The sequence below is a fragment of the Phascolarctos cinereus genome, unplaced genomic scaffold, assembly GCF_003287225.1.
Source record: "Phascolarctos cinereus isolate Bilbo 61053 unplaced genomic scaffold, phaCin_HiC Scaffold_4;HRSCAF=312, whole genome shotgun sequence".
In the NCBI taxonomy this organism is placed as follows: Eukaryota; Metazoa; Chordata; class Mammalia; order Diprotodontia; family Phascolarctidae; genus Phascolarctos; species Phascolarctos cinereus.
In genome coordinates this window covers 518,863,828-518,890,583 of record NW_027555847.1, presented here as the reverse complement: position 1 = coordinate 518,890,583, position 26,756 = coordinate 518,863,828, and the positions used below count along the sequence as shown (strand labels likewise).

At 36.7% G+C, this 26,756-nt stretch overlaps 1 protein-coding gene across 3 annotated transcripts in view; it reads left to right on the top strand.

Annotated features, from left to right (window-relative positions):
* Positions 1-26,756, top strand: part of SPIRE1 (spire type actin nucleation factor 1) — a 236,947-nt gene that overhangs the window by 184,370 nt on the left and 25,821 nt on the right. For 2 of the 3 annotated variants that reach the window (XM_020985573.2, XM_020985571.2), the window contains exons 7-9: positions 7,526-7,612; positions 10,038-10,167; positions 20,691-20,860. In XM_020985573.2, coding sequence (XP_020841232.1) covers positions 7,526-7,612; positions 10,038-10,167; positions 20,691-20,860 — 387 coding nt within the window. Of the gene's footprint in view, positions 1-7,525; positions 7,613-10,037; positions 10,168-19,381; positions 19,424-20,690; positions 20,861-26,756 lie in introns of all 3 variants that reach the window. The other variant, XM_020985572.2, reaches the window with a different exon arrangement.

Below are 26,756 nucleotides of genomic sequence, written 5' to 3'. Positions count from 1 at the left end.
ATTGTTCTTTGAAAGCAAAAACGTTTTGTACTATTGAGGAATTAAAATTTATTTTTAAGATACTCATTTCATCATTTTCTCCTTAATTTCTAATTTGTGGATTTTTTTTAATGTTGACAATGTGTTAGTACATATATATTATATAAAATATGTATATATTAGAGTTGTATGCTTAAAAACATTTTTATTGGTGGGGATGTAGGATTTTAAAAGTTAGGGACCACTGGTCTCTTCAAGAAGTAGTGAAGAATTGAACTAATATGTGGAAAGTATACAGAAGGGCATGGTTACAAGAAATATTATAGAGGCAGAATTGATAAGACATGACAACTTCAGGTATTGAAAGAGAATGAAAAGTCAGGACGGCTTCAAGATTGCAAACTTGGGTGAATAGAAAGTAGTACTCAACTCAGATGGAGAAATTGGGAGGAGAGATAGGTGAAAATGAGGAAAGATGAGTTTTGTTTTAGATATGTTGAGTTTGAAATGCCAATGACATGTTGAGGTGCATTTCTTTGAACTTAAAGGTGGTAAGTACTTAAGTGAATAAAAATAACATACTTGTTTCTCTTCTATTCTATATAGGCCTATGTTTTTCAGCTTGTGGATTGGTTATGGCAACTCATGCCAGTTTTTGAGTAGTGTTAGTGCTTCATTCTGTGAAATACAGAAATCTTTTTCAACATTTACTCCATAATATTTCTAGTTGGTGGCTGTAAGAAAGATTTTAGGGGGTTAGGCTTCCACAGCAGGTAAGAAATTCCAAAATCTTGTGGATAGTCCCTCAACCAATCAGAAAGTGCTCCAAACTTTTCTATAAACAACTAGTTCTTAAGAAAGAGCCCTACAGGCTAAACCAGTTGCAACTAGCTGGGTTCAAGGACAGGGCTTCAACCAGACAAAGGCTTTTCTCCACTGCGCTTGCTTAATAAGCTTATTGAATCCGAACTGATGCACCCCAAGGGCAGAGATAGCCGCCATTTTTGAACTTGGGATCCATGAAGTGGGCAGAGTTAACAGAACATATAATGGGCTGTCCAGGAAGGGTGTATAACTCAGATGAACTAGACCAATAGGGGCTCAGATGGGTGGAGTATGGATGTTACTAACAGTTTAAAAGTTGATTCTACCACTGAACCAGTGCCCACATGCTACTAAAGTGTATTGTGCCTACTTCTCTCTTGAGAAGTGTAATAAAGGCTTTCCTTCACTCACTCACTGTAGTAGATTTTTTTGTTTCAGATTTTTCTAACAGTGGCTATTCAAAGCAAAGACTGTTTATTGTCTTCCATCAATGTTAATATGTGTTTAGTTTGAAACTAAATATTTTCATAAGCAGATGAATCCTATTTTGCTCAAATGCTATACACTATATTTTTCTGTTTGTATTTATTTTGTCCCAAGAATTCAGCTACCAGGGTTGTACTGTGGTATATGTAGTGTGAAGAAAAAATAATATATTTGCTCTCAGAAGATCTGTGTTGAAATTCTACTGTTATTGTGTGACCCTGAACATTTATTCTTTAAAAATAAATTTAATGGCACTATATGCTAGGCTCTGTGCTAGGTCCTGGGTCTGCAAAGACAAAAACAAAACATGCCTGTTTTTAAGGAATTTACATTCTATGGGGAACAGGAATGGACTGGAGACAGAGAAGTACAAAATATATAGAAAGTAAATATAAGGTAATTTTAGCGGGTAGGGAAGTCTCAATTGGAGGAAGGGGAAATCAGCGCTTCTTGTACAGGAGGTGATTCTTGAACTAAGCCTAAGGAAAAAGGTGTTCTTTGAGACAGAGATGAGGAAAGATTCTGGGCATGAAGAGTAACTTTTACAAAGATGGGAGATGGAATGTTGTGTTCAGAGAATATCAAATAGGCAAATTTGGCTGAAATGTTGAGTGTGTGGAGGAAGGCAATGTGGAATAAGCCTAGGAAGACAGGATGGAGCCATGTTGTGAAAAGCTTCAAATGTCAAACAGAGAAATGTGTTTTATCCTGGAGGCAATTGTGAGCCACTGGAGCTTGAGCTGGAAAGCCATATGATATGATCAATTAATAAACATTTATTAAGTGCCTCCTATGTTCCAAGCAATGTGTAGAGTCCTCAGAAGATGGCTAGGTACACCTCCCTTATTAACTTTTTCAAAGGAATATTTAATGAAAAGGTATAGAATGGACCAAAAGTACAATAATATCTCCCTGAACTAGGACACGCTCTCCTCTCTACACACTTAATCAGTCCCTGGGAGGGTAAACTCAAACTTAAAGTTGTTGTGGCAAAACATTGCCTGCCCCCTCCATGGGGTAAGTCCTTTTATCCCTTTAAAGAGTCCTTGTCAAGTTCACTTCTGGATTTGGTGTAGCCAATGGACAGATCTTGGCTGTTGGGTCAGTTCTTTGCTGTTCTAGATCCAGCAGGTTATTGTTCTGGGCTGCGCCTACCCATCCCCACACTTGGTTATTGCTACTACTGGCTCTGATGAGGTCTAGAGGTTTAGAGGTGCTGTGACCTTGAGATCATGACACGCAGGCCCTGTTTGAATGAATTCAACCCAAATCTTCTTTCAGCTAGAGAAAAAGTTTATTAGAGATAAACCATACAGGCCAGACTCTTAAGGAATCTAAACATTCATGGTGCCCATAAGCATGAGCGTGCATGAGAAAGTCTCAGCTTTAAATGGAGGCCGGGGTGGATCTTATATACACTAAAGGAACTTTGGATGACCAGAGGAGGGGCTGGAAAAAGGGTCTAGGTGACTTAGGGAGAATTCCAATTGGAAAGTAAGAGATTGAATAGACAATGGGAGTAGATAATGAAGGGGACTGGAAGGAAGAAGTTTGGAAAACATCTGAATAAGATCAGAAGGACTTTCAAAGGGAGATAAGGAGAGTTGCTAAGGAACCTCATGAGATCAAGAAAAGTTTAAGGGCTTTCTGGGGGGGCCGAAGACAAATGACAGCCAGATTCTTTTTGGTGAAAGGAGTGAAGATCTTGCCTTGAGCCTATACCCCATCAGCTCCATTTGAGAGGGGATTTTTGATGCCTCTTTCACTTTTCAAAGCTCATAAGGTCATTATCTCATCCATTCCTTCTTGGGTAGTCATTCACCTATATTCAGGAAAAAAAAACACATGAGTTAGAAGAAACAGAGGTGTTGTGCATTCACAAACATCATGGCCTGGTGGGGAAATAAAGTGGGCAGCAGCAGGTCACTCCTGGGCGCAGGCCTCTGTCTTTTCTTACTCCCACCCTGAAGCTAGCTTTTCTTCCCCCTCACTGCAAAGTCGAAGGTTCCTTTGTTTGAACCTTTTGTATGTGCCCCCCACAGCTGGCTCTGCAGCCAATTAAAAGGCTTTTCATTCCCTCACAGTAATGTAACAGGAAACAATAGGAGAATACTTGCTCAACTCTGAAGTGGGAAGAGAAAGGGCCCCACTCTTACACATTTCCAGACTCAGACTCACCAAGCCTCCCTGTTCCTGTACTGATGATACAAGGCAAGGCAAGTCATCAGAAATTCAGTAAGAGCTTACTATGTGCTAGAACTTTCACTAAGTACATGAGATAATAAAGAAAAGCAAAAACAGTCCTTGCTCTCAAGGAGATCACAGTATAATGGGTGAGTTAGCATGCAAATATGAAGGGCAACTTAAAGATGATTACATGAGGAAGGCATTAGCATTAAGGGGCATTGGGAAAGAAGGATCTCTTGCTTTCACTGAGAAATTCAGGGAAGCTAGGCAACAGAGAAGAAGAAGGAGAGAGCTCCAGGCCTGGGGGACCCTCAGTGAAAGTGCATATGAAACCAAGTGATGGAGTATCTTTTGTGAGTCACATGAAGAATAACAGTGTCACTGAATCAGACTACATAGAGGAAAGTAAGGTGTAAGAAGACTGAAAATGTAGGAAGGGACCAGGTTATAAAGGACTTTAAAAACCAAACAGAAGATTTTATTTGGTCCTGGAGGTAATAGGGAGGCACTGGAGTTCATGGAATGGTGGGGTGCTGGTGGGGGGAATGATGTGGTTAGACCTGTATACTTGGTAGATTACTTTGATAGGTGAGTAGAAGATAGGCTGCAGTAAGGAGAGGCTTGTGGAGGGGAGGCCAACCACTAGGCTTTTGTAATAGTCCAGCTATCAGGTAATGAGGACTTACACCAAGTGTCAATGTGAGAAACACAGGAGTTGTTAGAAAGGTAAATTCAGCAGGACTTGGCAACTGAATGTGGTGATGAGAATGTGGAGTTGAGGATTATACTTAGATTATAAGCTTGGTGACTTGGGAGAGTGGGCTGCTTTCAAAAGTAATAGGGAACTTGGGAAGAGGCAAGTGTCTAGGTGGGAAAGATAATGAATTCCTTTTTGTACATATTAAGATGTATATGGGACATCCAATTGTAGGTGTCCTTTGGAGAGTGGGTCATGAGCTAGGTATTGCAGTGGATAGAGCATCATGTCCAGAGTCAGGAAGACTCATCTTCCTGAGTTCAAATCTGGCCTCAGACACTTAATAGCTGTGTGACCTTGGGGAAGTCACTTGACCCTGTTTGCCTCAGTTTCCTCATCTGTAAAATGAGCTGGAGAAGGGAATGGCAAGCCACTCCAGTATCTCTGCCAAGAAAACCCAAAATGGGGTCACATAGAGTTGGACACAACTGAAAAATGACTGAACTACAACATGTGAGGTTGGAGGTCAGGAAGGAAATTGGGACTGAGCAGAGAGATGTGAGAATCATCTGCATCGAGATAATGGAATGCTTGGGTGCTGATGAGATCACCAGGTGAAATAGTATAGAGGGAGAAGGACCAAGCACTGAATCTTGGAAGATACTCATTTGTGGGTGTCACCTGAATGAAGATACAGCAAAGGATATGGAGAAGGAATGGTCAGATAGGTAAGAAGAGAATCAGGAGAAAGCAATGTCAGGAAAATCAAGAGAGAAGAATGTATTAAGGAAATAGTGTCAACAGTGTAAAAGCTGCAGAGAGGTGAAGGACAGTTTTGTGCACGCTCTGAGGACTTGTTGGCAAGTCCCTCATTACACTAATACCAATCCCAGTATTGTATTCTGTTCTGTATAGAATATTAAATTATATATAATAGAGGTATATTAATATTTTCCCCATACTTTATACTCAGACTTTTAATAAAGTTGAAACAAATTACCTTAAATGATTTTTAAAGTCTTAATACCATTTGAAAAGAAAAAAATAATTTCCCAATGACTGACGATTTCTTTTTCTTTTATTATTATTTTTTCAATTAGCAAGCATTTTCTTTACTTCTTACGTCTTCCTCCAAAATAAAACAAAGTCATTGTTAATAATTAATGAGTCCAGTAAAACAAATTCCTACATTGACCCGATAATATCACAACTTGGCCAGTACTCCAAAGAAATCAAAGAAAGATGAAAAGATCCTATATTTATAGCAACTCTTTGTAATGGCAAAGAACTGGAAACACTGAAAATTTTCACCGGTAGAATAAATGACAACTTGTCTAAGACTATATGGAGAGAATTCATTCTAGTCTGATTACAAACCTCAGTAACCACAATATTAGATTTTAGATCTCTCAGCTCATTTCAAACTGGGAAGATCCTGGGAAGATAATATATATAGCTTTAGCTTATATAAGCTAATATACATTATAATGTTTTATATGTATGTTATGTACTGATTATAATTTACAAATTAGTTATTTCATATAACACATTAATTCTATTTGTGTTTTTTCAAATTTGGGGGTAATTTTTCCCTGAAATATCATGTTAATTTTTTTTCTTTTCGTAATTTTTCTGGGCTGTTCATTTATTTTGAGATTGCTGCACCTAAACATATACACAGTCTGTCATTTGACTACCTTTTTTTCTTGCATTTTTGCAATTGATTTATGTTGGCTTTAATTCCATTCTCCACTGTAGTAAGTTAATTATTAGTTAATTCTATTGATTATTTTTATTATAATCACCATATTGATCATTCTTTTTTATTCTCTCTTCATCATTTTTAGTATCTCTTAATTCTTCCTTTAATTTCACTTAAAATTTTTTACTTTCTTTAAGCTCTTCATTTGTCTCAAAAAAATTTTTTTTGAGGGGCAGCTAGGTGGCACAGTGCATAGAGCTCCAGCCTTGGAGTCAGGAGGACCTGAGTTCAGATATGACATCAGACACTTGACACTTAACTAGCCGTGTGACCCTAGGCAAGTCACTTAACCCCAATTTCCTCACCAAAAAAGCAAAAAAAAAAATTTTTTTTTTGCCAACGTAAATTTTTGTTTAGTTTCTTTAAATGTGTCATCTTTTGGTTGTATGACATCTTTTGGTATATTTTACATTGCTTCTGATGTTTAAGTCAATTCTTTTGCTTTGTAGAATTTTGTTGTATTGTGTCCTTGGTTTTGCTTATTTTCTTATTTTCTTTTTTCTTTTTTTTAGTGTTTGCGTGTGTGTGCATGCCTTCTGTGTGCACATACATGTGCCATTTTCCTTTCCTTTGGCATTTTTAATATGTTTTTTTAAACTAGAAAGCCCAAGTTCTCTTTTTCCTTTAGAAATCAGATTAAAGTTCATTAAGTCTTGCTATCTTCTCATGAATCTACATTTGCAGAGACTATGTTATACAGTGGAAAGAGCACTGGAATGAAAGTCAGGAGATTTGACTTGTGCTTTATTAAACCTGGTTCTCCCTTGCTAGGGTAATCATAGGCATGTCATCTATAAAATGGGGATAATTTTATTGCTTCCCTTGGAGTGCTGTTGTCAGGAAACACTACATAAATATAAATTATCATCCTGTTGCTTCAACCAGGAATTCCTGACTTTTTCATTGCTTTTCTTTATAATTCAAATTTTTTTTCAGCGTGATCTATTCTTCATGTATGAAAATAATGTTACTGAGAATTAGTAGAGCATTGACTTTTTCCCACTAGTTATAGTAGATTTCTTTAAATGATGCACACAATTCCATTTGCCTTTGTGACCAATGATATGTATTTGAGAGATAGTTGGGGTCAAGGATTTGTCCTGTACACACCAATAAAGTAAAACTAATTCACAGCTTTGTCAGCGAAGCTGCTGTGCAGTAAGCATCTAACTATAAGACAATGTTGTTTTTGCCCTACATTTATCCTGCTTCCAATTCTTCGTGGAATTAACATGACAATTCAATAGTGTGTTAAAATGTATATATCTGACAAAATTTTCCAAAATGATAGGACTAGGATTAATTCCAAAGCTTCTTCCCTTTTAAATATTACTCTCTGGAACCAAGCATTAGAGAAACTAAAATTTTTAGTTATCAACATAAAATGAACATTTATAATTTGTTCATTTGTGAAGAAAGATTATACTTGAGTATGGTATTTGTCTCCTATAACCTATACATAGATTGCAGTTAGATTTTATGGTTTTTTAATTTTTTTTAATGATTGGCCTGTAGTCATATGCTTCTTTTAGAATGTACTAACTCCTAAACATAGCTAAAACAGAATTTTCTTCTCTCTCTTCTTTTAGGTGAATGGTGATATTCCTCCTCGGTTAAAAAAAAGTGCTCATGAAATAATCCTAGACTTCATTCGATCACGACCTCCCCTGAATCCAGTATGTGTTTTGACATGATTTTACTATGAGTAGTTGAATGGAGGTATTGTAGTGAAATTTCCTGTAGAGTCTCATCTCTGGAATTCATTTGGTCTGTATGCTTAATTATGCATTAAGCTTCATTGGCCAAAATCACTAATAGAAAATAGCTCTATAAACTAAAATGTATGTTTTACTTTTATAATTAGGACTTAGAGGTTAATAATCTAAGCTGTACTAGAATTATACTTGCTAGCAGGATTTTACTGAGCCAGTCTCTAACCTGAGAACGATGAAACAGTAGGCCAGAGACAAAGTGCCAATAATCAGTTAGCCATTTAATTAATTAGTTTCATTATGAGGAACAGATTTGAAGATTGTGAATTCTCCTGATCAGAATTCTACCTTGCTAAAGTGAAGATAGAAATTTTATACATAAATCACAATTGGGAGGTGGGTGGGAAAAGGTGGGTGGGAGAAGGTGGGTGGGAGAAGGTGGATTAGAAACAATCGTTCCCAGGGCTTTGAGTGGTTTCCCATGACAAACCCACAAGTGGAAGACAATACAGTTCTGGAGTCCAGTCTTTGCGGGTCGTGACTTGGTGGGTCACAGGACCAGAGTCCTGTGACAAGAACAGGTTCTACAGTGTTTGACTCACTTCACTTAAGGTACACAGGCACAAGAATGCCAGTGATTGTGAGCATTGTCAAAGGTTTGATCATTTCAAGCTGCATTGTGGATTCTGAATCACAAACTAGAAAATGCAATTCTTGAGAAATCTGATCTATTCGTATACTCATTGCACATATCATATTGATTAACATGAAAAAAATCATAATTCCCTTCACGTATTCTAAAACATCCATAACAAAGTTTTATCCAGCTGTAGTGTGGAAAGTAGCAGAGGGAGAGAATCCATTATTTCCAGAGGCTGCCTATTCTATTTTTAGACAGCTTGACTTTTCAGGACATCTTTTCTTATATGAAGTTCAAATCTACTTCACTACAACTTTTACCTTTTGTTTCTAATGCTATAAAGTTGATTTTGTTTTGAACCCAAGTGTAGAACATAATTTTTTTATGCAGTAAGTCTTATTTTATTAGATTTCACCCAATATTCTAGCCTCTCAAGATCTTTTTAAAACCTGACTCCAAAATGTTATCTATTTCTCCTAAGCTTTATGTCATATATATATTTGACAAGTAGCCTATCTTCTGCAATCCAGTGATGCTTACAAACTATCTCATTTGTTCCTCACAACCACTCTGTTAGTGAGGTGCTTTTGTTATTATTATTATTCCCATTTAATAGATGAGGAAACTTACTTTTAGCTCTCACAGAGCTTAAATGATTTGCTGAGAGTTACACAGTAACTGTTTGAGGTAAGGTTTGACCCAGGTTTTTCTACTTTTTAATCCAGTGCTTTAATACTATGCCACAGTTCTTAGTTCTTCTTTGTAAATAGCTCTTTTGACAGACTATTGGATTGCCTTAAACTTCACTACGTTGAAGTGGTTTGCCGCTTCCTTTTCCAGCTCATTTTACAGATGAGGCAATGGAGGCAAACAGGATGAAGTGACTTGCCCAGGGTCACACAGCTAATAAATGTCTGAGGCTAGATTTGATCTCAGGTCATCTTGATTTCAAACCTGGTACTCTATACACTGAGCCACTTAGCTGCCCAAATAATGAGTTAGAAAAGCCTAGATTATAGTTCAGGTGTTAGGGACCCTTCTGCTACAAGAAGTAAAACTGAATAGTATCCTTCAAGGTGTGAAACACCCTTCCACATATACTTTTTGCTATCCTCTCATTGATAGCCTCCATGGATTTCATTAAGTTTCTTTGAGCAATTTTTTAACCACCCCCAACTGTTTATAATTCCTGTCTTTGAACTACTTCTATTTAATTTCTGTTTACTTTTGGTTTTATCTCATTTTTCCAAAAATGTTCTTTTAATATACTACCCCTTCTAGTGACTGTAGAGCTTATCTTTAGCAAAACTAGTAACCAAAAATTAATTTTTATGAGTAGATCAGTAAAAAAATTGTCATTTCACCATTGCTTTAGGAAACTTAATATTTTATCATAGCCTTCCATTTTATTAACAACTGCTAGCATCCTCCCTACCCTGTATTCGTTTTGTATTATGTATATACTTTATTTATATGTATATGTTGTTTCCCTGATAGAATGCAAACTTCTTAAATACAAGGATTATTTCACTTTTCTGTGTATATTCCCATGCTTAGCATAGCGCAGGGCATATGGTAGGGAATTAATAAATACTCTTTGATTGAACATATAACATTCCTTTTCTCAGGGTACTGAAAAATATTTTTATCAATTCATTATAAATTAACTTTACAGTACTGTGTGGTATGAAATGACTTTTAAAGCAAATTACTTACATCCATAACCATTAGTTCTCTTTATTTTTCAAGGTCTCAGCCAGAAAGCTGAAACCAACTCCACCAAGGCCACGGAGTCTTCATGAAAGAATATTGGAGGAAATCAAAGCAGAAAGAAAATTACGCCCAGTTTCACCAGAGGAGATTAGGCGTAGTAGGCTAGGTGAGTCTACTGTTTATCACATTCTTCTTTTTAAAAACCCCAGATTGTATAAAAGGCTATCATGCAGACACCACTCCCCCCCTCCAAAAAAAAAGGCCAGGACAAAAAATGCACCCTGAAGTTGTTAATTCTTCCCACTTACCTTTCCCCCAAAGAGTTCACATCTGAAACAATCAAGTTATCAAGTCAATAAATAGAAAACTTTACTTTCCCTTGACCCACCTGAGAGGGAATATAGCCTAGTGGAAAGACTGTTGGATTAAGAGGTAAAAGATCTAGTTTCTGTTCTTGGCTCTCCTACTGACACATTGTGTCACCTTGGGCAAGTCACTAAACCTCTTCAGGCTTTTTTGTCCCTTATCTGTAAAGTTTAAAAAAATAGAGAGAGATAGATTTATATCTGTATGTTTCCTGTCCACTTCAGAGGGTCACATGAAACCCAGATGAGTTATTATTGTATGTGAAAGTGCTTTGTAGGCTGTAAAATAGTTTATAAAGGTGGTGTTATTATGTTATTTTTACCCAACCTGTCATTTCATCAGAGTAGTGAGCTCCCTGTGATGAAACTCTTCTGGCAGTGTAGATCCACACCTTCTTCTATCTTCTAACCTGACAGAGTTGGCTAGGGCACTGAGAGGTGCAGCACCTTGTTGGACATCACACAGTCAGGATGTAGTAGAGACAGGACTTGACTGTCTCTGAACCCAAAGCCAGCTCTTTTACCCACTATGCCAGAATGCCTGTCACCATTATTATTATGTTTTGGAAATAAGAGTCATATAGACTTAGTTCATGTTTCAGTTACCTCAGTTACTAGTTCAAGCATGTCATAATGTTCAGTAAATCAAGGCTTAAGTTGTTTCATATCATTCAAGATCATTTAACTGTTTACAAGGCTTGAGATATATACTTATGTTCTTCTCAATTTATGGAATTTATTGATACATATTTTAAGGTATATCAATTTCTTTCATTTGTATTTTAATAGCTTAGTTAAACTACATGGTAAGAACTTAGGGAATAAGAGATAAAGTGCTTAATTCTTAGAGTAAAAACAACAAAAGAATGAGTAGAAAGAGAATCCTGTTGTGTACTGGAGCTTAGGACTATTCTGAAACCTATCTTTTTGTAGCAGAGGGATGTCTTCATTCGTAACAGCTAGAAAATGGAAACAATGGACTTATTACCTGACAGATTCTTTTTTATTAGACAAAACTGCTAAAAAGACAGTTAAAAAGTAAATATTCAGAAGTACCATTAATGACATAGAATACAAATGAATATAAGAATTTCTTCTCTAGAAACCACAAACAATGCCCTCACTCTGCTTTTCTCCCTCTTCTAATGAGCCAGTGAGGGGAAAAGGGAACCAAATATGTTACAGTGGAAAAATTAATAGATAAAAAGTCTGGAGACCTTGACTCTTGCCTCAGCTTTTCCATTGATGCACTTTATTATCTTCTACAAATCACTTAGACTTTCCAGGTCTCAGGTTCCTTCACAGTCAACTGGGCAAACGTGGTACTAACATTCCTATTGTAGTACTTCCTCACCATGGCAGCTACCATCCCTACACTTTTCTTCATGGCCCTTGGCCAACTTCTGCAGCATAACTCACCACCAAGACACGACCTTTAAGGTCTAGTCACCAGAATATGAGGGTCCACCTTTGCCAATGACCCCTGTTTTGGAATTAAGGCTATCCTCTGTACTCCTTCTCTATTCTCCTTCCTTGAGCTAATTTCTGCTATTTAGTTATTTCTCTCCTGTCTGTACTTGTGGAATTGATTTTTTCCATTCAAAGAATAAGGCTTTACATTAATGCCTCTTAAATTTCATCTTATTAGATTCACCCTATTGTTCTAACCTCTCAGGATCTCTTTGGAGCTTCACTCTGCCATCCAGTAGATTAGCTCCAAGCTTTATGTCATCTACAAATTTTGTAAGCATGCTTTCTGTGCTTTTGTCCAAATCATTGATAAAAATATTAAACAGCAAAACATATGTTGTTAGGGCACACCACTCAATTCCTTGTTACCAGCTGACATTGACATGACTACTCTTTGGTTCCAGCCATTCCTTTTCTGTTTTTTTTTATATGTGTGTGTGTGTGTGTGTGTGTGTGTGTGTGTGTGTGTGTGTGTGTGTGTGTGTATGTATCATCCTCCTCTACGTACTCTGTTATCCAGCCATACTGGCCTCCTTGCCATTCCTCACACATAACATTCCATTTCCCATCTCTGTGCTCCTTGTACTGTCTTTTCTCACTCCTGGAATATTCCTCCTCAAATACCATTTTCTTACCAGCTGTTCAAGTCCCAAATTTTTCATTCTCTTGTGACTCTCTTTGCTTAAGTGGACAGCAGTAGTGAAAATACCACATGGGCTCCTAAATTCATCAGTTTTATGAATGAAAAAGACAAATTATCCAAATAATAGCTCATGCCTGTCCAATAGATGTATCAAATTGTTCTTCTATGTGTGTATCTTGGACATTTTCTAAAAATACATAATCAACTGGAGCTAAAATTCAATTAGGAGGAGATTAAGCTTGCTTGTATTTCAGAAATTATGTACTGCTCTCAGTGATTCCAAACTTATAGATACTCTTTTTTTTTCAGAAAGTAATAAACTGTAATCTGGTGATGAAATGGCAATTAGGATACTGAAGGGACTGGAGACCTTGCCATACTAGGATCCATTGAAGGAACTAGGTCTTTGTAGCCTTGAAAAATAGGTTTTGAGGAATGGTACATAATAGCTGAGGATGTCATCTAGAAGAGGAATAATAAGCTCAGTCCATAGTGTCCCCAAGATACTAAAAGAGGAATAAAGGCCTCTAATGCTTTGGGTTGAGCCTCTCTTGAGGATTTATGGGAAAACATGGACAACAGTGGTGCAGAACACAAAAACAGAGAGTAGTAATCAGTATCAGGGAGAAGTAGGGGCTTGCCAAAACTGATGAAAGTAAGGCTTTGTTTCCAGAGCAAACATTTCAGCCTTCTGTTAAAACAAATCCAGAGAGGCAGCTAGATGGTGCAGTAGGTAGACCACCAGCCTTGGAATCAGGAGGACTAGAGTTCAAATTCGACCTTAGACACTTGACACTAGCTGTGTGACCGTGGACAAGTCACTTCACCCTGATTGCCTCAACAAAAAAAAGGCAAAAAAACCCAACTCACGTCCTGGACTGTAATATTAACCTCTGAATATGGAGGCTATGCATTCTTTTATTCTGAAGAGTTTCTTTTGAAAATCTCTTCCGTTTTTTTTCAAGTGTTTGTTGTCCTATTTTCATCTTTAAATACCCTTGAGATGGCTTTGCTCAGTTGGATCTCTCACTAAGCTTTCTTAAAACTGCTTTTTACCTCCTTTTGCTATTTTCTACTTTATATGGAAATCCTGTTAAGGACCGTTGTTTATCATTCTCCTGTAAGATTCTACAAACAAGTTTATATTCTAAAGCCATTTTGCCTTTGGCTGTCATCCCTTCTGCTTTACAAGAAAGTCAAATGTTTGCTAACTAAGGCACCTTTAGGACTCTTTTGGCCTCCCCATATAACAATTCATTTACATTTGTTGAATTTCTGTATGAAATTACTGTAGTCAGTGTCTATGTTCTTCCATTAATATTCCATTTTTGTCATTCATAATTTGTTTAAATAGGTCAAGATAGTTGTTTTAATTGTATGCCATATTTTTTCTTTCTTTTTTTTTTTGAGCTTTTTACTAGACAGCCAAAGAAGGAATAACTCACATCATTAAAAAGTAATTGCCTTTCTGTTAAAAAAATATAACCAGTTTCATGTTTTACAGTATTATTAGGTACCTATCATCTTCTTATGGCAAAACTTGATTTTTTTCCTGAAAGAAAGTATTTAAGATAATAGGTGTGAGGTTCTGCAAGTCTTAGGCCTCTATTATTGCTTATTACTGATTTTTCACAACATGCTCCCTTTTAAGAAACAAAGTTTCTTAAAGTTCTCCTTTTATGTTGCATTCTGATTTTTAGTCTTATTGGAATCTGTAGGAAAAGAATATAAGGTGTTTAAAACGATTAAGAATTACTTTGGAAATAACAAACTTGCTGTCCATAATTCAGCCAGGCTTTTTGGTAGCAATGGAATTTTAAGATGAGTTTTGAATTGGGGAATGAGGAGGATTTTTTTTTCCCTTGCTGGTAATTAGGTTTTTCTTGGTAGCCAAATGAATAAAATTCAGTTAGCAACATCAAAAAGGATAGGGGTGGGTATAGCCAAGATGGTGGAGAAAAGCCAGGAAGTTGCCTGAGCTCTCCCCAGTTTCCCTTGGAAACAATGTTAAATCAAGTGTCTCTAAATGGATTCTGGAGCCACAGAACCTACAAAAAGACAGAGTGAAACAAATTTTCAGTTTAAGATAACTTAGAAGGACTTCAAGAAAGGTCTGTCTCACTTGGATAAAAGGGGAGCACAGCCCAGAACAGACAGTGTCCAAGCAAGCCAGTGGGAAGCTCTTAGCCATAGCATAGATCAGCAACCAAGGCCCCTTGGTCCTGGCTCAGCAGGCCAGTGGCACAGCAGGCCAGCTGTGAGGCCTTCAGACCTCATGCAGAAGGCAAACTGCCAGCCTTAGAACCCCGGCATGACAGTTATAACCAGCCGGGCCACCCCCGTGCAGTGGGCAAGCCGCCAGCACCTGGGCACTGGTGCAGAAAGCCAGTGACCAGGCTCCTGGCGCCCAGCACAAGAAGCTTGGGACAGTGCCCCCTGTGCCCCAGGAGCAGAGCTCAACTTTAAAAGTCATGAAATAAACTTTAAAAATTGGTAAAAAAAAAAAAAAAAACAGAAAAGAGCCCTGACTATGGGAAGCTACCATGATAACAAGGAAGATTAAAACACAGACTCAGAAGAGGACAACAGTATCAAAATACCTACATGGGAAGCCTCAAAAGGGAATATAAATTGATATCAGCAAAAGCAAAAATAGATCTAATTAAAAGAGGTAAGGAAGGAAACTACATCTTGCTAAAAGGTACCATAGACAATTAAGTAATAGCAATACTAAACATACATGTATCAAGTGTATAGCATCCAAATTCTTAGAGGAAAAGTTAAGTGAGTTACAGGAAGAAATAGACAACAAAATCTATTAGTGGACGACCTCAACTTCCCTCTGTCAGAACTAGATAAATCTAACCACACAATAAATAAGAAAGAATTTAAGGAGTTGAATAGAATTTTAGAAAAGTTAGATATGGTAGATCTCTGGAGAAAATTGAATGGAGACAGAAAGGAATATACTTTTTTCTCAGCAGTATATAGTACCTACACAGAAACTGACCATGAATGAGGGCATAAAAACCTCACATTCAAATGCAGAAATATTAAATGCATACTTTTCAGATCATGATGCAATAAAAATTATGTGTAATAAAGGGCCATGGAAAGATGAATTAAAAATTAATTGGAAACTAAATAATCTAATACTAAAGAATAAATGGATCAAACAACAAATCATAGAAACAACCAACAATTTCATCAAAAAGATCAACAATTATGAGACAGCATGCCAAAATTTATGGGATGTAGCCAAAGCAGTTCTTAGGGAAATTTTATATCTCTAAATGCTTATAGGAATAACGTAGAGAAAGAGTAGATGAGTGAATTGGGCATGTAACTAAAAAGGCTAGAAAAAGAACAAATAAAAAATTCCCATTTAAATACCAGATTGGAAATTCTGAAAATCAAAGGAGGGATTAATAAAAATGAAAGTAAGAAAACTATTGAACTAATAAATAAAACAAAGAGTTGGTTTTATGGGGGGAAAACAATGAAATGATAAACTTTTGGTTAATTTGATTTTAAAAAAGAAGAAAACAAAATGACCAGTATCAAAAATGAAAAGGGTAAATTCACCACCGATGAAGAGGAAATTAACGGAATAATTAGGAGCTATTTTGTCCAATTGTTTGTGCCAATAAATCTGACAATCTAAGTGAAATGGATGGATACCTATAAAAATATAAGTTGCCCAGATTAACAGAAGAGGAAATAAAATACTTAACCCCATTTTAGAAAAAAGAAATTGAAAAAGCCATCAAAACTAAGAAAAAATCTCCAGGGCCAGATGGATTTACAAGTGAATTCTACCAGACATTTAAAGAACAACTAATTCTAATAATATATGAATTATTTGGAAAATAGGCAAAAAAGGACTCCTATCAAATTCCTTTTGTGGCACAGATATGGTGCTGATACCTAAATCAGGAAGAGCCAAAACAGAGAAAGAAAATTATAGACCAATTTCCCCAATAAATGTTGATGGAAAAATTTTAAATAAAATATTAGCAAGGAGATTATAGCAATTTATCATGAGGATAAAACACTGTGACCAGGTGGGATTTATACCAGGAATGGAGGGCTGGTTCAATATTAGGAAAACTATCAGCATAATTGACTATATCAATAAAAAAAAACTAACAGAAATCATATAATTATCTCAATAGATGCAAAAAAAGCTTTTGACAAAATTCAGCACCCATCCTATTACAAATGCTAGAAAGCGTAGGAATAAATAGAATTTTCTTTAAAATGATAAGTAGTGTGTATCTAAAACCATCAGCAAGCATTATTTGTAATGGGGATGAATAGAAGCTTTCCCAGAAAGATCAGGGATAAAACAAGGATGCCCATTTTCACCACTATTATTCAGTATCGTAGTGGAAATGTTAGCTTTAGCAATAAGAGAAGAAAAAGAAATTGAAGGAATTAGAATAGGCATTGAGGAAACAAAACTGATTGTATGATAGTATACTTAGAGAATTGTAGAATCCTATACTTAGAGATCCTAGATCTATTTTTGCTTTTGCTTTGTCTGATATCAATTTATATTCCCCTTTGAGGCTTCCCATGTAGCTATTTTGACATTGTTGTCCTCTTCTGAGTTTGTGTTTTGATTTCCCTTGTTGCCATAGTAGTTTCATATGGTCAAGGCTCTTTTCTGTTTTTGCTAATTTTTTAAGGCTATTTCATGACTTTTAAAGTTGAGCTCTGTTCCTGGGGCACAGGGTGCACTGTCCCAATGTATGTCCCAATGTATAAGTAGAGAATCCACTAAAAAACTACTTGAAATAATTAATAACTTTAGCAGAGTTGCAAGATATAAAATAAAACCATGTAAATCATCAGCATTTCTATATATTACAAAAAAAAGCTCAGCAAGAGAAGATAGAGAAATTCCATTTAAAATAATTGTAGACAATATAAAATATTTGAGAGTCTACTTGCCAAGACAAACCGAGAAACTATAGGAACACAATAAAAAACACTTTTCACACAAATAAATTTCTAAACAGTTGAAAAATATCACTTGCTCATGAGTAAGCTGAACTGATATAATAAAAATGACAATTCTGTCTAAATTAATTTATCTATTAAATGCCACACCAAACTACCAAAAATCATTTCATAGAGCTAAAATAATAATAAAATTCATCTGGGAGACCAAAATGTCAAGAATATCAAGGGAATTAATCAAAAAGGACAGGAAAGAGGAGAAGATGAGGCAGTGAGAGTTATTATGGTGTAGTAGGAAAAGCATTGGACTTAAAGTAAGAAGACTTTGATTCCAGGCTTGAATTCTTGTGTTACTGGGGCAATTTATTTCACCCCTTTTACATGTAAAAGCCTTTGGTAAATTATACATTTTAATTGTCCTTGTTATGAAAGAGGTTATATTATACAGAAAGGCTTTGAAATTTAATGTGGGAAATTTGCATGTGCTGCAGAAAGTGATAAGATAGAAGCAGGGTTAGGAGAATTCCAAAAATTTTGAAGAAAATCTTGGAAAGCATGAAGACATCTAGCCAGCTAGCCAAGGATTATTTTGGTAGTATAAAGAAAAGGGAATGTATCTAGCAAGTATGCGGAAGGAATTAACATGTATTAAATATGAGTATAATTGAAAGAGAGAATTAAAATGTATTAAAGAAAAGGAAGCAGGTGGAGATCGTGGTTAAAATATATGCCTGACCTGCCTGGCACATGACATGCTGCCTCCTGTTTCTCTCCCAGGATGCCTTGTTGCTTCAGCTACTCTGGCTCACTGACCCTCTAAGTAGTAGTAGGTTGGCAGCTAGTAGGAATGGTGCCTCTGTGGTAGGGCTGGGCAAATGGACCCACAGTAGTCTGGTCAGTGTTGCTTCTCTGCATATTGGTGGCAGTTGGTCAGTAATTGTTGTAGCTGGGGTCTGGTGGTTTGTAGAACATGGCTACTCTCAAGGCTCTTGGGTTCTGAGTCCTGGGCTGTCTCCATCAGGATCTGAGAGGAAATGGTCAGGTGATAGTAGTTGTTTGACTTGTCTGGCATATGCTGCCTACTTCTCCTGTCTTGAGTGATAATAAAGCTAACCTTTCATATAGGAATAAAACCAGTGGTCAACAGAAAGTAATAAAAAAGCCTAGTTGTATCTTCACCATATTTATCTTGAGACAGTGGTCAAAATGTTGTGCAGAGAAAAGGTTAGTTAATTTCTTATTTTTTTAGATCAGAGATCATCAATGCTTTTATTTTTCAAGTGAGATACTATTTGTAAAGTGCTTAGCACGATGCCTGGCTAAGAAAGCACTATATAAATGCTTTTTATTTATCCCCTTTAAAAAACAAACTAGAACAAACACTGTATAACCAAATAGTTCATTACAGACAAGAAACAAGATTTTGACTTCTCAATATTACCTGAATTTGTACTTCAGAGTAGATATTCACAACCCCAAAGCCAGATTTTTAATATCAAGATTCTTTAAAGGTAGCTATAAATCAGAAGAGAAAAAAATGCTCTCCAGAAAATTCAGTTTTTGGTCACTAAAGTTTGTTTGAAACATTGCTGTGTTCGTTTTTATTTTGGTCTGATGTAAGTTTTCTTTTTTCAAATGATATATTTTGTGATTTTTCCCAATCAAAAGTCTACCTTTATCATACATTCATTTTAGAATGTTAAAAATATAGTATGTTTTTCTTATTGTTACTGTACTTCAAGTTTTATTGATGTTATTTGTAACTCTAACACTACATATCGAATATAGTTTAAAATTTCAGTTTTATGCCAGCTAGCCCCCTTCATTACATCTGAAATGTACTAAGGATATTCTTTAATTCCCCACTCCCTCTTTTGTCTTCCCTGTGCTTTTCTAATGCCTGAATTACTTTCTTTATGCTGTTTTTCTTTTTTCAGCAATGCGGCCACTTAGCATGTCTCACAGTTTTGACTTGTCAGGTAAAAAAAAAAAAAGAAAGCACTTCAACACCTGACATGGGTTTTGTGATTTTTGTGAAACACATTTCACTCATCTGCTTGTTTAAACATCTGTCAAAAAGAAAATTGAAGGGCTTCTTCCAAGCCACAGTCAGTGAAATCAAAGATTCAGCCTATTTAAGTCGGGAAATCACTTAGGTTCTCAATACCCCAGGCACTTCTCTGAGAACTTAACATTAACTGGTAGTGATCCTGGGGAAAGGCTTAATTTAGAAAGGCCAGTATCACCCACTGTATCTGAGTCATCTGCCATGTAGCTGGGATTTAAATCCAGTTTTCTTTTCAGCACCCCATGTTCTTCTAGCCAAACCCTCTGTATTGGTAGAGAAGATTCTTCCCTGGGAGCTCCTTATACTTAGTGACTTTGCAGGTCTAGTCAAACAAAATTCTGTATGTTTTTGTTAAGTACATATGCAGGTGAATATATATGAATACACACAGGTTCATAAATTTAGAGCTGGGAAAAATATGAGAGGTCATGTAATCCAACCCTCTTATTTTGTGGTTGAGGAAACAAAGGGCCAGAAATGTAGAGTGACTTTCCAAGGTTACATAGGTATTAAATAGCAGAGCCAAGATTTTAAACCAGGTCTTTTTCCAGCTGCACCATGCCATTCAGTTACTTCAGTTTGCTCAACTGTAAAATGGGGATAATAATGGCACCCAACCTCGCAGGTCTGTTGTGAGGACCAAATGAGATAATGATTATAAAAAGTACTTAGCATAGTGGCACATAGTAGGTGCTATATAAATGATTATTCTCTTCCCTTCAGTCTTCTTAAATGTTTTAAACCAAACCTCTTCCTCACATGTAACAGTGCACTGTTATTTTTTTATGTTTTTTAAAAAACTCATTTCTTCTCTTCTTCATCTGTTTTCTGTAGCCTCTTTAGAGAGAGTAAATTTAGTATTTCTGGGTCCCAGTGTCTGCTTCTGTACAATGAGGTGGTTAAATATCTAAGGTCTCTTCCACCTCTGTGTTCTAACTTAAATATATGAATAAAGTGACCCAGCCACAGTGTCTCTTAAATGGGATTTGCCAGTTATTCTTAAATATAATTATCTCACATATGCTCCAATAAATTTTTTTTGTTAAAAAAAATTGAGATTAAATCTGAAATATTGTATGGGGAATTGTTTCTTTGTATGTGCTTCTGCTTGTATGTTTTGGGTTATTCTGATTGCCTTTCTTAGATCACAACGTATGCTTTTTTGTTTCTTTTACTAGATGTAACCACTCCTGAATCTCCAAAGAAAGGGACAGAAGCCTCTGTGTCGAATGGCAGTTTAACACCACAAACAAAAGCCAATGGTGCAAGTGGCCCACCAACAACAGTGCAACGGAAGAAACTCCTTAAAGCCCCAACTTTGGCTGAACTGGACAGCTCTGAATCAGAGGTAAAGTAGTCCAGCTTTCTCCAACTTCAGCATGGAAACTTCTCTCTTTAATTTAGGATACCTGGACACCACTAAATAGAGTACTTCAACTGGTACCTAACCTTTTCTTAGTTTTCTAATCTCTTAGGTAAGAAGTGAAATTCAGGGCATTTATTGAGAAATGGAATAGTGGCTCAATCAGGTACCACTTAGCCATGACCAATTCAGAATGACCATGGCATCTAGATTTTAAATCAACCTGGATATATCAGGCATCTGTTACATACACAGCACTATGCTGGGCAGGGATATAAGAATAAAAATGAAATAGCCCTGAACTCAATGAACTTACTTTGCTGGTGGTAATTGATATAGCTAGGATTCAAATCGAGTTCTCTTTTCAATGCTAGATGCTCTTTTAACCAATAAGATCTGACCTTCATCACAAACCAAGTTTTGAATGGTACTGGCCAGCTATTAAGAAAAAGTGACCAGGATACTTGGACAATTAGAAACAGAGAGCCATTACATAAAGGAAAGGGACCAAAACTGCATAGAGAAACAATCTGTTTGTTATATGAGGTCAGGGAAAGCGTTTCATCATGTACAGAAAAGGATTCTTATCATTGGCCTAGACATGGAAGGCATATTCGATGTCCTGCCATTAAAAGCCAGCCCTGTAAATACTTATAGGTGCAGGAGTTATATAAGCACTGTACTAAGCACTTTACAATTATTACCTCATTTGACCCTCACAATAGCCCTGGGAGGTAAGTGCTATTACCATCCTCATTTTACAGCAGAGTCACACAGCTAGTAAGTATCAGAGGTTTGGATTTGAAATCAGGTCTTCCTGACTCCAGGCCTGGCACTCTATCCACTGCACTACCTAGCTGCCCCTAGGGTTGAAAAGAAGATCAACTGAATAATAATACAGCATGTTTGATTACATATTTTCTTCATTCATTTAGCATATTCTTTTATTCATAAAAAAATCAAGAAAAACTTTTCATGTTTTCATAAACAAAACCCTACCCCCACATACTCATGCATGCTATTTTTCTACTTTAAAATAGTAATGATAATGCCAACAAGCTTCTCTTTAAAAAAAAAAAAGAAAGAAAGAAAAGAAAAAAGAAAAGTATAAAGTTAAAGGAGCAGCTGGAAAAAGCTACTTAGCATTCATTCTTCTGTTGCCAGACAGTTGCGGTTTTTCCCCCCTTCCTTCTCCCTTTTTCTCCCTTTTTGTTTTTTATCTCCGTGGGCTTTTAATTCTAGTTATATGGATTGATACGAGTAGAATCAGTGGCTACGTGGGGAAGGGAGAGATGCCTGGAAGCAAGTGGAAATGTCAAGGAGGATGGGGGTATTGACCTTTTCCTGGAGTAAAGTCATTTGATCTCCAAATCTGAAACGTGAAAGAAAAAATTAAATGTAAACAGGTTTCAGTCACTTGCAAATCACTTCTCTCTCCCAAAAACTTAAACCTAACCTTAATAAAACATTTATTTATTTTGCTGTAAGGCAGAAAAGTTAACCCATAATCCATTTAACTTTAAACTCCATCCTGGAGTGGAATGCTATCCAACCTAGTAGACCTTTTCTTAAAGAGGGTTGTCTCCTAATGTGCAAATTTGCATCAGAAAACTATTATAAGGACACTTCCTCTCCTATGGAAATGTCTTTTAGTGACACTCTTGACTTTCTCTTTTGAAGCAAAACTATCTCCACACACATGTACCATCTAACCCACCCACCTATCCCCAGAATAGCGCTTTCCCCATTTATTTTGTTTTTAAATTTTATTTTATTTTCATCTGGTTAACATTTTATTTCTCTCTCTACCCACCCCACTCCGTTATTGGAAAAAAATTTTAGACTGTGTTACAACAGATATGCTTCATTGAACAAAACAAAGTCCCACATTGGTCATGTCCACAAATAGATATCTCATTCTGCACTTTGATAAGAGTCTCATTGTTCATCCTCTGGAATTGTGGTTGGTCATTGCATTGATCAAAGTGCTTAAGTCTTTCAAAGTTGTTCGATTTTATAATGTTATTGTTATTGCATAAGTTATTTTCCTCATTTTGATCACTTCATTCTACATCAGCCATATAAATCTTTCCAGGTTTCTCTGAAACAGTCCTTTTCATTGCTTTTATCTAGTTCTCTTACTCCCTCTGCCCCTTCCCAACCCGCTTCTTTTGAGAAACTGTAGCAATTGAGTGTTTTCTCACAAGCTTCTTAACACCAGACACTCCATCTCTCAACTCTGGGCTTGTCCCCCAACCCTGGAATTTCTCTCCTACCTCAGCTCCTTCTCCTGCTGTCCCTGGTTTCTTTTGAGTTCCAACCAAAATCTCACATTCTTCTATACGAGAAGTTTTTCCGAGTCTCCCTTAATGCCATCGCCTTCCTTCTGAAATCATGTCCAGTAGAGTCTGTGTGTCTCTTGTTTGTACATAGTTGTTTGCATATTGCTTTTCTTTATTAAATTGTGAGCTCCTTGAGAACAGGGACTGGTTGTTGGGGGGTTTTTTGCCTTTTTTTCAATATCCCCTGTGCTTAGCAAGATAAGTACTCCAGAGCTCTGTCCTGACCCCTCCCCCCCCTTACACATTTTCGTTTGGTGAACTCATCACCTCCCATTGGTTTCATTATCTCTATGTAGAAGACTGTCTCAATCTATGTATTCAAACCTCATCCTTCTCCTGAGTTCCACCAAATACCTTTGAGAAATTTTGAACTGAATATTCCAGAAATATCTCAAACTCAACATATTCAAATCAGAACTCATTAATTTTCTCCTGAAACCCACCCCTCTTCCAAATTTCCCTATTTCTGTTGAGAGCAGTCCTTTCCTCCCAAGCCCTTGGGTTCATGTCCTTTGTGTCATCCTCAAGTCTTGCTGTTTCAGTTTCCACAGTATTCCATAGGTGCCTTTCCTGAAAGACATACCACCTGGCATTGCTTGTCACTGACTCGATCCCTGGAATGCACTCCTTCCTCACTTCTACCTCTCAGGATATTCAGTTTCATCTTTAAGATTAATCTTAAACTCTGCCTTTTGGATGAGGCCTTTCCTGGTTCCCCCAACTGTTAAAGCCTTTCCCTGACCATGTTTTCTTTATATTTACTTTATGTGTGTCTTACACGCATATATGCATGTTGTCACTCCCCCACCCCGTTAGAATTTAATCATCTTGTGGGCAGAAACTGTCTTGTTTTGTCTTTGTGTCTTCTGTCAATCAGGAAACATTTATTAAGTGTGTGCTATGTGCCAGGCAGTGTGCTAAGCACTAAGAATACAAAGAAAGGCGAAAGATCATCTCCGCTCTCAAGAAATTCACAGATTTTCATGGTTCATAGTTATTTGGCCTCAAGGTATAGTCCTGTCAGGGGCTTAGGCTATTCAGGGACTAGTGCAGAGAGTTGAAGGAATGCTGTTACTCCCCTTCCCCCAAGGTGAAAGACCAGGCTGGAGACTTATTGGAATGGCCTTCTCCTCCTCCTGAAAGGGAGAAGCCTGGTGCTATGTTGCATGGAACATAGTATTTCTCCTCTTCCATTTTCCTCTTGCAGCTCAGTTCAGTTTCAACTTCACACAACAAGAATCCCCTCCCAGGATAAGCTGATCACTTCTAGTCTCATCACAGTGCTGCTAACTCAGCTTTGCATACCTCCCCACCTCCCTCAGCCTCTACTCCCCTCTGACTGGAGAACTAGATGTAGAGCACTAACCTCCCCAAAGTCCAGGACCTGGACTTTCCAGCTCACTCCAGTGCTCAAGCTGAGTACTTCCTGGTATCCCTCTCTTCCAGTTTCCTCTTATATATTATCTTCCCCTATAAGATAGTAAGTTGCTTGAGGGCAGGGGCTGTCTTTCTTTTTCTTATTTGTATCCCCAGCACTTGTACTGTTCCTGGCACATAGTAGAGGCATAATAAATGTTTATTGAATTGAATTAAAATTCATTAAGAGGCAAGAGACCTTACTCCACAATGCAGGAGACTAGTGCAAGTGTGGGATGGATGGAATGTCGGTTTTCCTCTTCCCAATGGAAGCCGGAGATCAGGTAGTAGACTACCTAGCACAGACTCTGGCACATAGGCATATTATACATGCTTGTTGATTAATTGATTGAATTTATATCAAGTGTACCATCTCTGAAAGTGTCTGTTAAGATCTCTGAAGATCTAATAGAATTTTCTTTTTATCTTTGTTTTTTCCATTATAACATAGTTAGCTGCGAACTGAAAATACAAATCTGTAGTTTGTTATCTTTAAACAAAACTCTTACTTTTGCCCAGGTTCCATTGACTTTAAACCTCCAATGTCCATCCTTGGTCCATGAATTTGTCAGAATTCTTAAGTCTTTACAGAGGTCTAAAGGTTATTATACTTGAGCTCTCCTTTCAGATCAGGAAGAAGTATAGTTCTTGGGTATTCCTCCTAAAGACAATGGGCAAAGGAACCTCTTCTTTCTGCCTAGCCCTGTAGCATCTTATAAAATCTTCTCATGAGGGCTGTCTGGCCTGCTGACTTATTTTCCAGGCTTCTTTTTGAAGAGGAAATCTACTTCCATATACTTTATAATTCTCTTCAGTTATAAATTTACATGTTTGTAACTGTAGTTGAAAAGGTGACCAGTGATCCTTGCTATAGAATTATGGATTTAGAGCTGAAAGGAGACCTTACAGACCACCTAGTTCAAAATCATTTTAAAAATAAGAAAATTGAGTCTCAACTTTTGTTATTTTCCCAGCACACAAAGGTAGCAATTAGCAGAGATAGGATTTGAACTCAGGTCCTCTAAATCCAAATACAATGCTCCTTCTACCTCTGATTATGAATATGAACACTTCCTAATTCATAGTTGTAAGCATTCCGTAAACTTTCTGCTATTTGCAATGCCTTTAGCAATGACCAAGATGGTTTTATTCATCTCCTCCTTATCTCCTGCTGCTACAAGCTTAACAGATATGAACAGCTCATGTTTTCCAGCTGTTGCTCTCACCATTTACTAACTCAGACTATTTCAGTGTACCATTCAGGTATTTTTTATCTGCCAGATTTTTCTGTTTGCCTCATCCTACTTTTAAAAACTTTGATGTTCTGTTATCCTACCTTCTATTACTAACTTGTAACTTGCTTAGTTGAACTAAATTAAAAAAGCATGGCTTTGATGTCTGCAGGTTGACTATACCAAAACCTCATCATTAACTGCTGTACTACATTATTAACTATGTCCTGTGAAGTTTATGAGATTAGGATGTGTAGGCTGAGATGCTTAAATTTTAAATACCAACTCTTAATTTTTTCATTTAATTTTAGGCATGTTTCTAGTATCGCCACATAATGTAGTTAGTCTTTTGTATTTGTGGTCATTCATTTTCAAGTGAGAAAGTAAAATCTCTGAAAATAGTTTTAACTAATAGCAGAAATAGCTATATTGGTAAAAATAATTTTTCCCATCCTTTATTAAGAGTCATTAGTCAAAAAAAAGAGTCATTAGTCTATTTACAAGGCTTTTGTCTGGCTTTCCAATTTTCTGCCTCTTAAGATATAGAAATAAGATGTATTATTTTATATGACCATATTGATAAAAAAAAAAAACCTGGGTATCTTCTTTGGAATTTCTGGATAAGATCTTTTCTAAAGTAAATACTAAAGGCATTACATATGCTGAGTGGGGACATATAGGCTCAACAGAAATTGATTAATTTATTCACTGTCAGTTCCTGTATCTCCTTAAAGTGGGCTAAATGATATAAATTGTAACTTATCCTTGCCTACTTGTTCTTTGAGACTTTTGTCCACTTCTTATAAATTTTTCACAGGGGCTCTGTTCATTGTCTTAGTGCCATCCTTGAGATTGCTTGGCATTGTTTGGATGCCCGTGGAACATAATCTG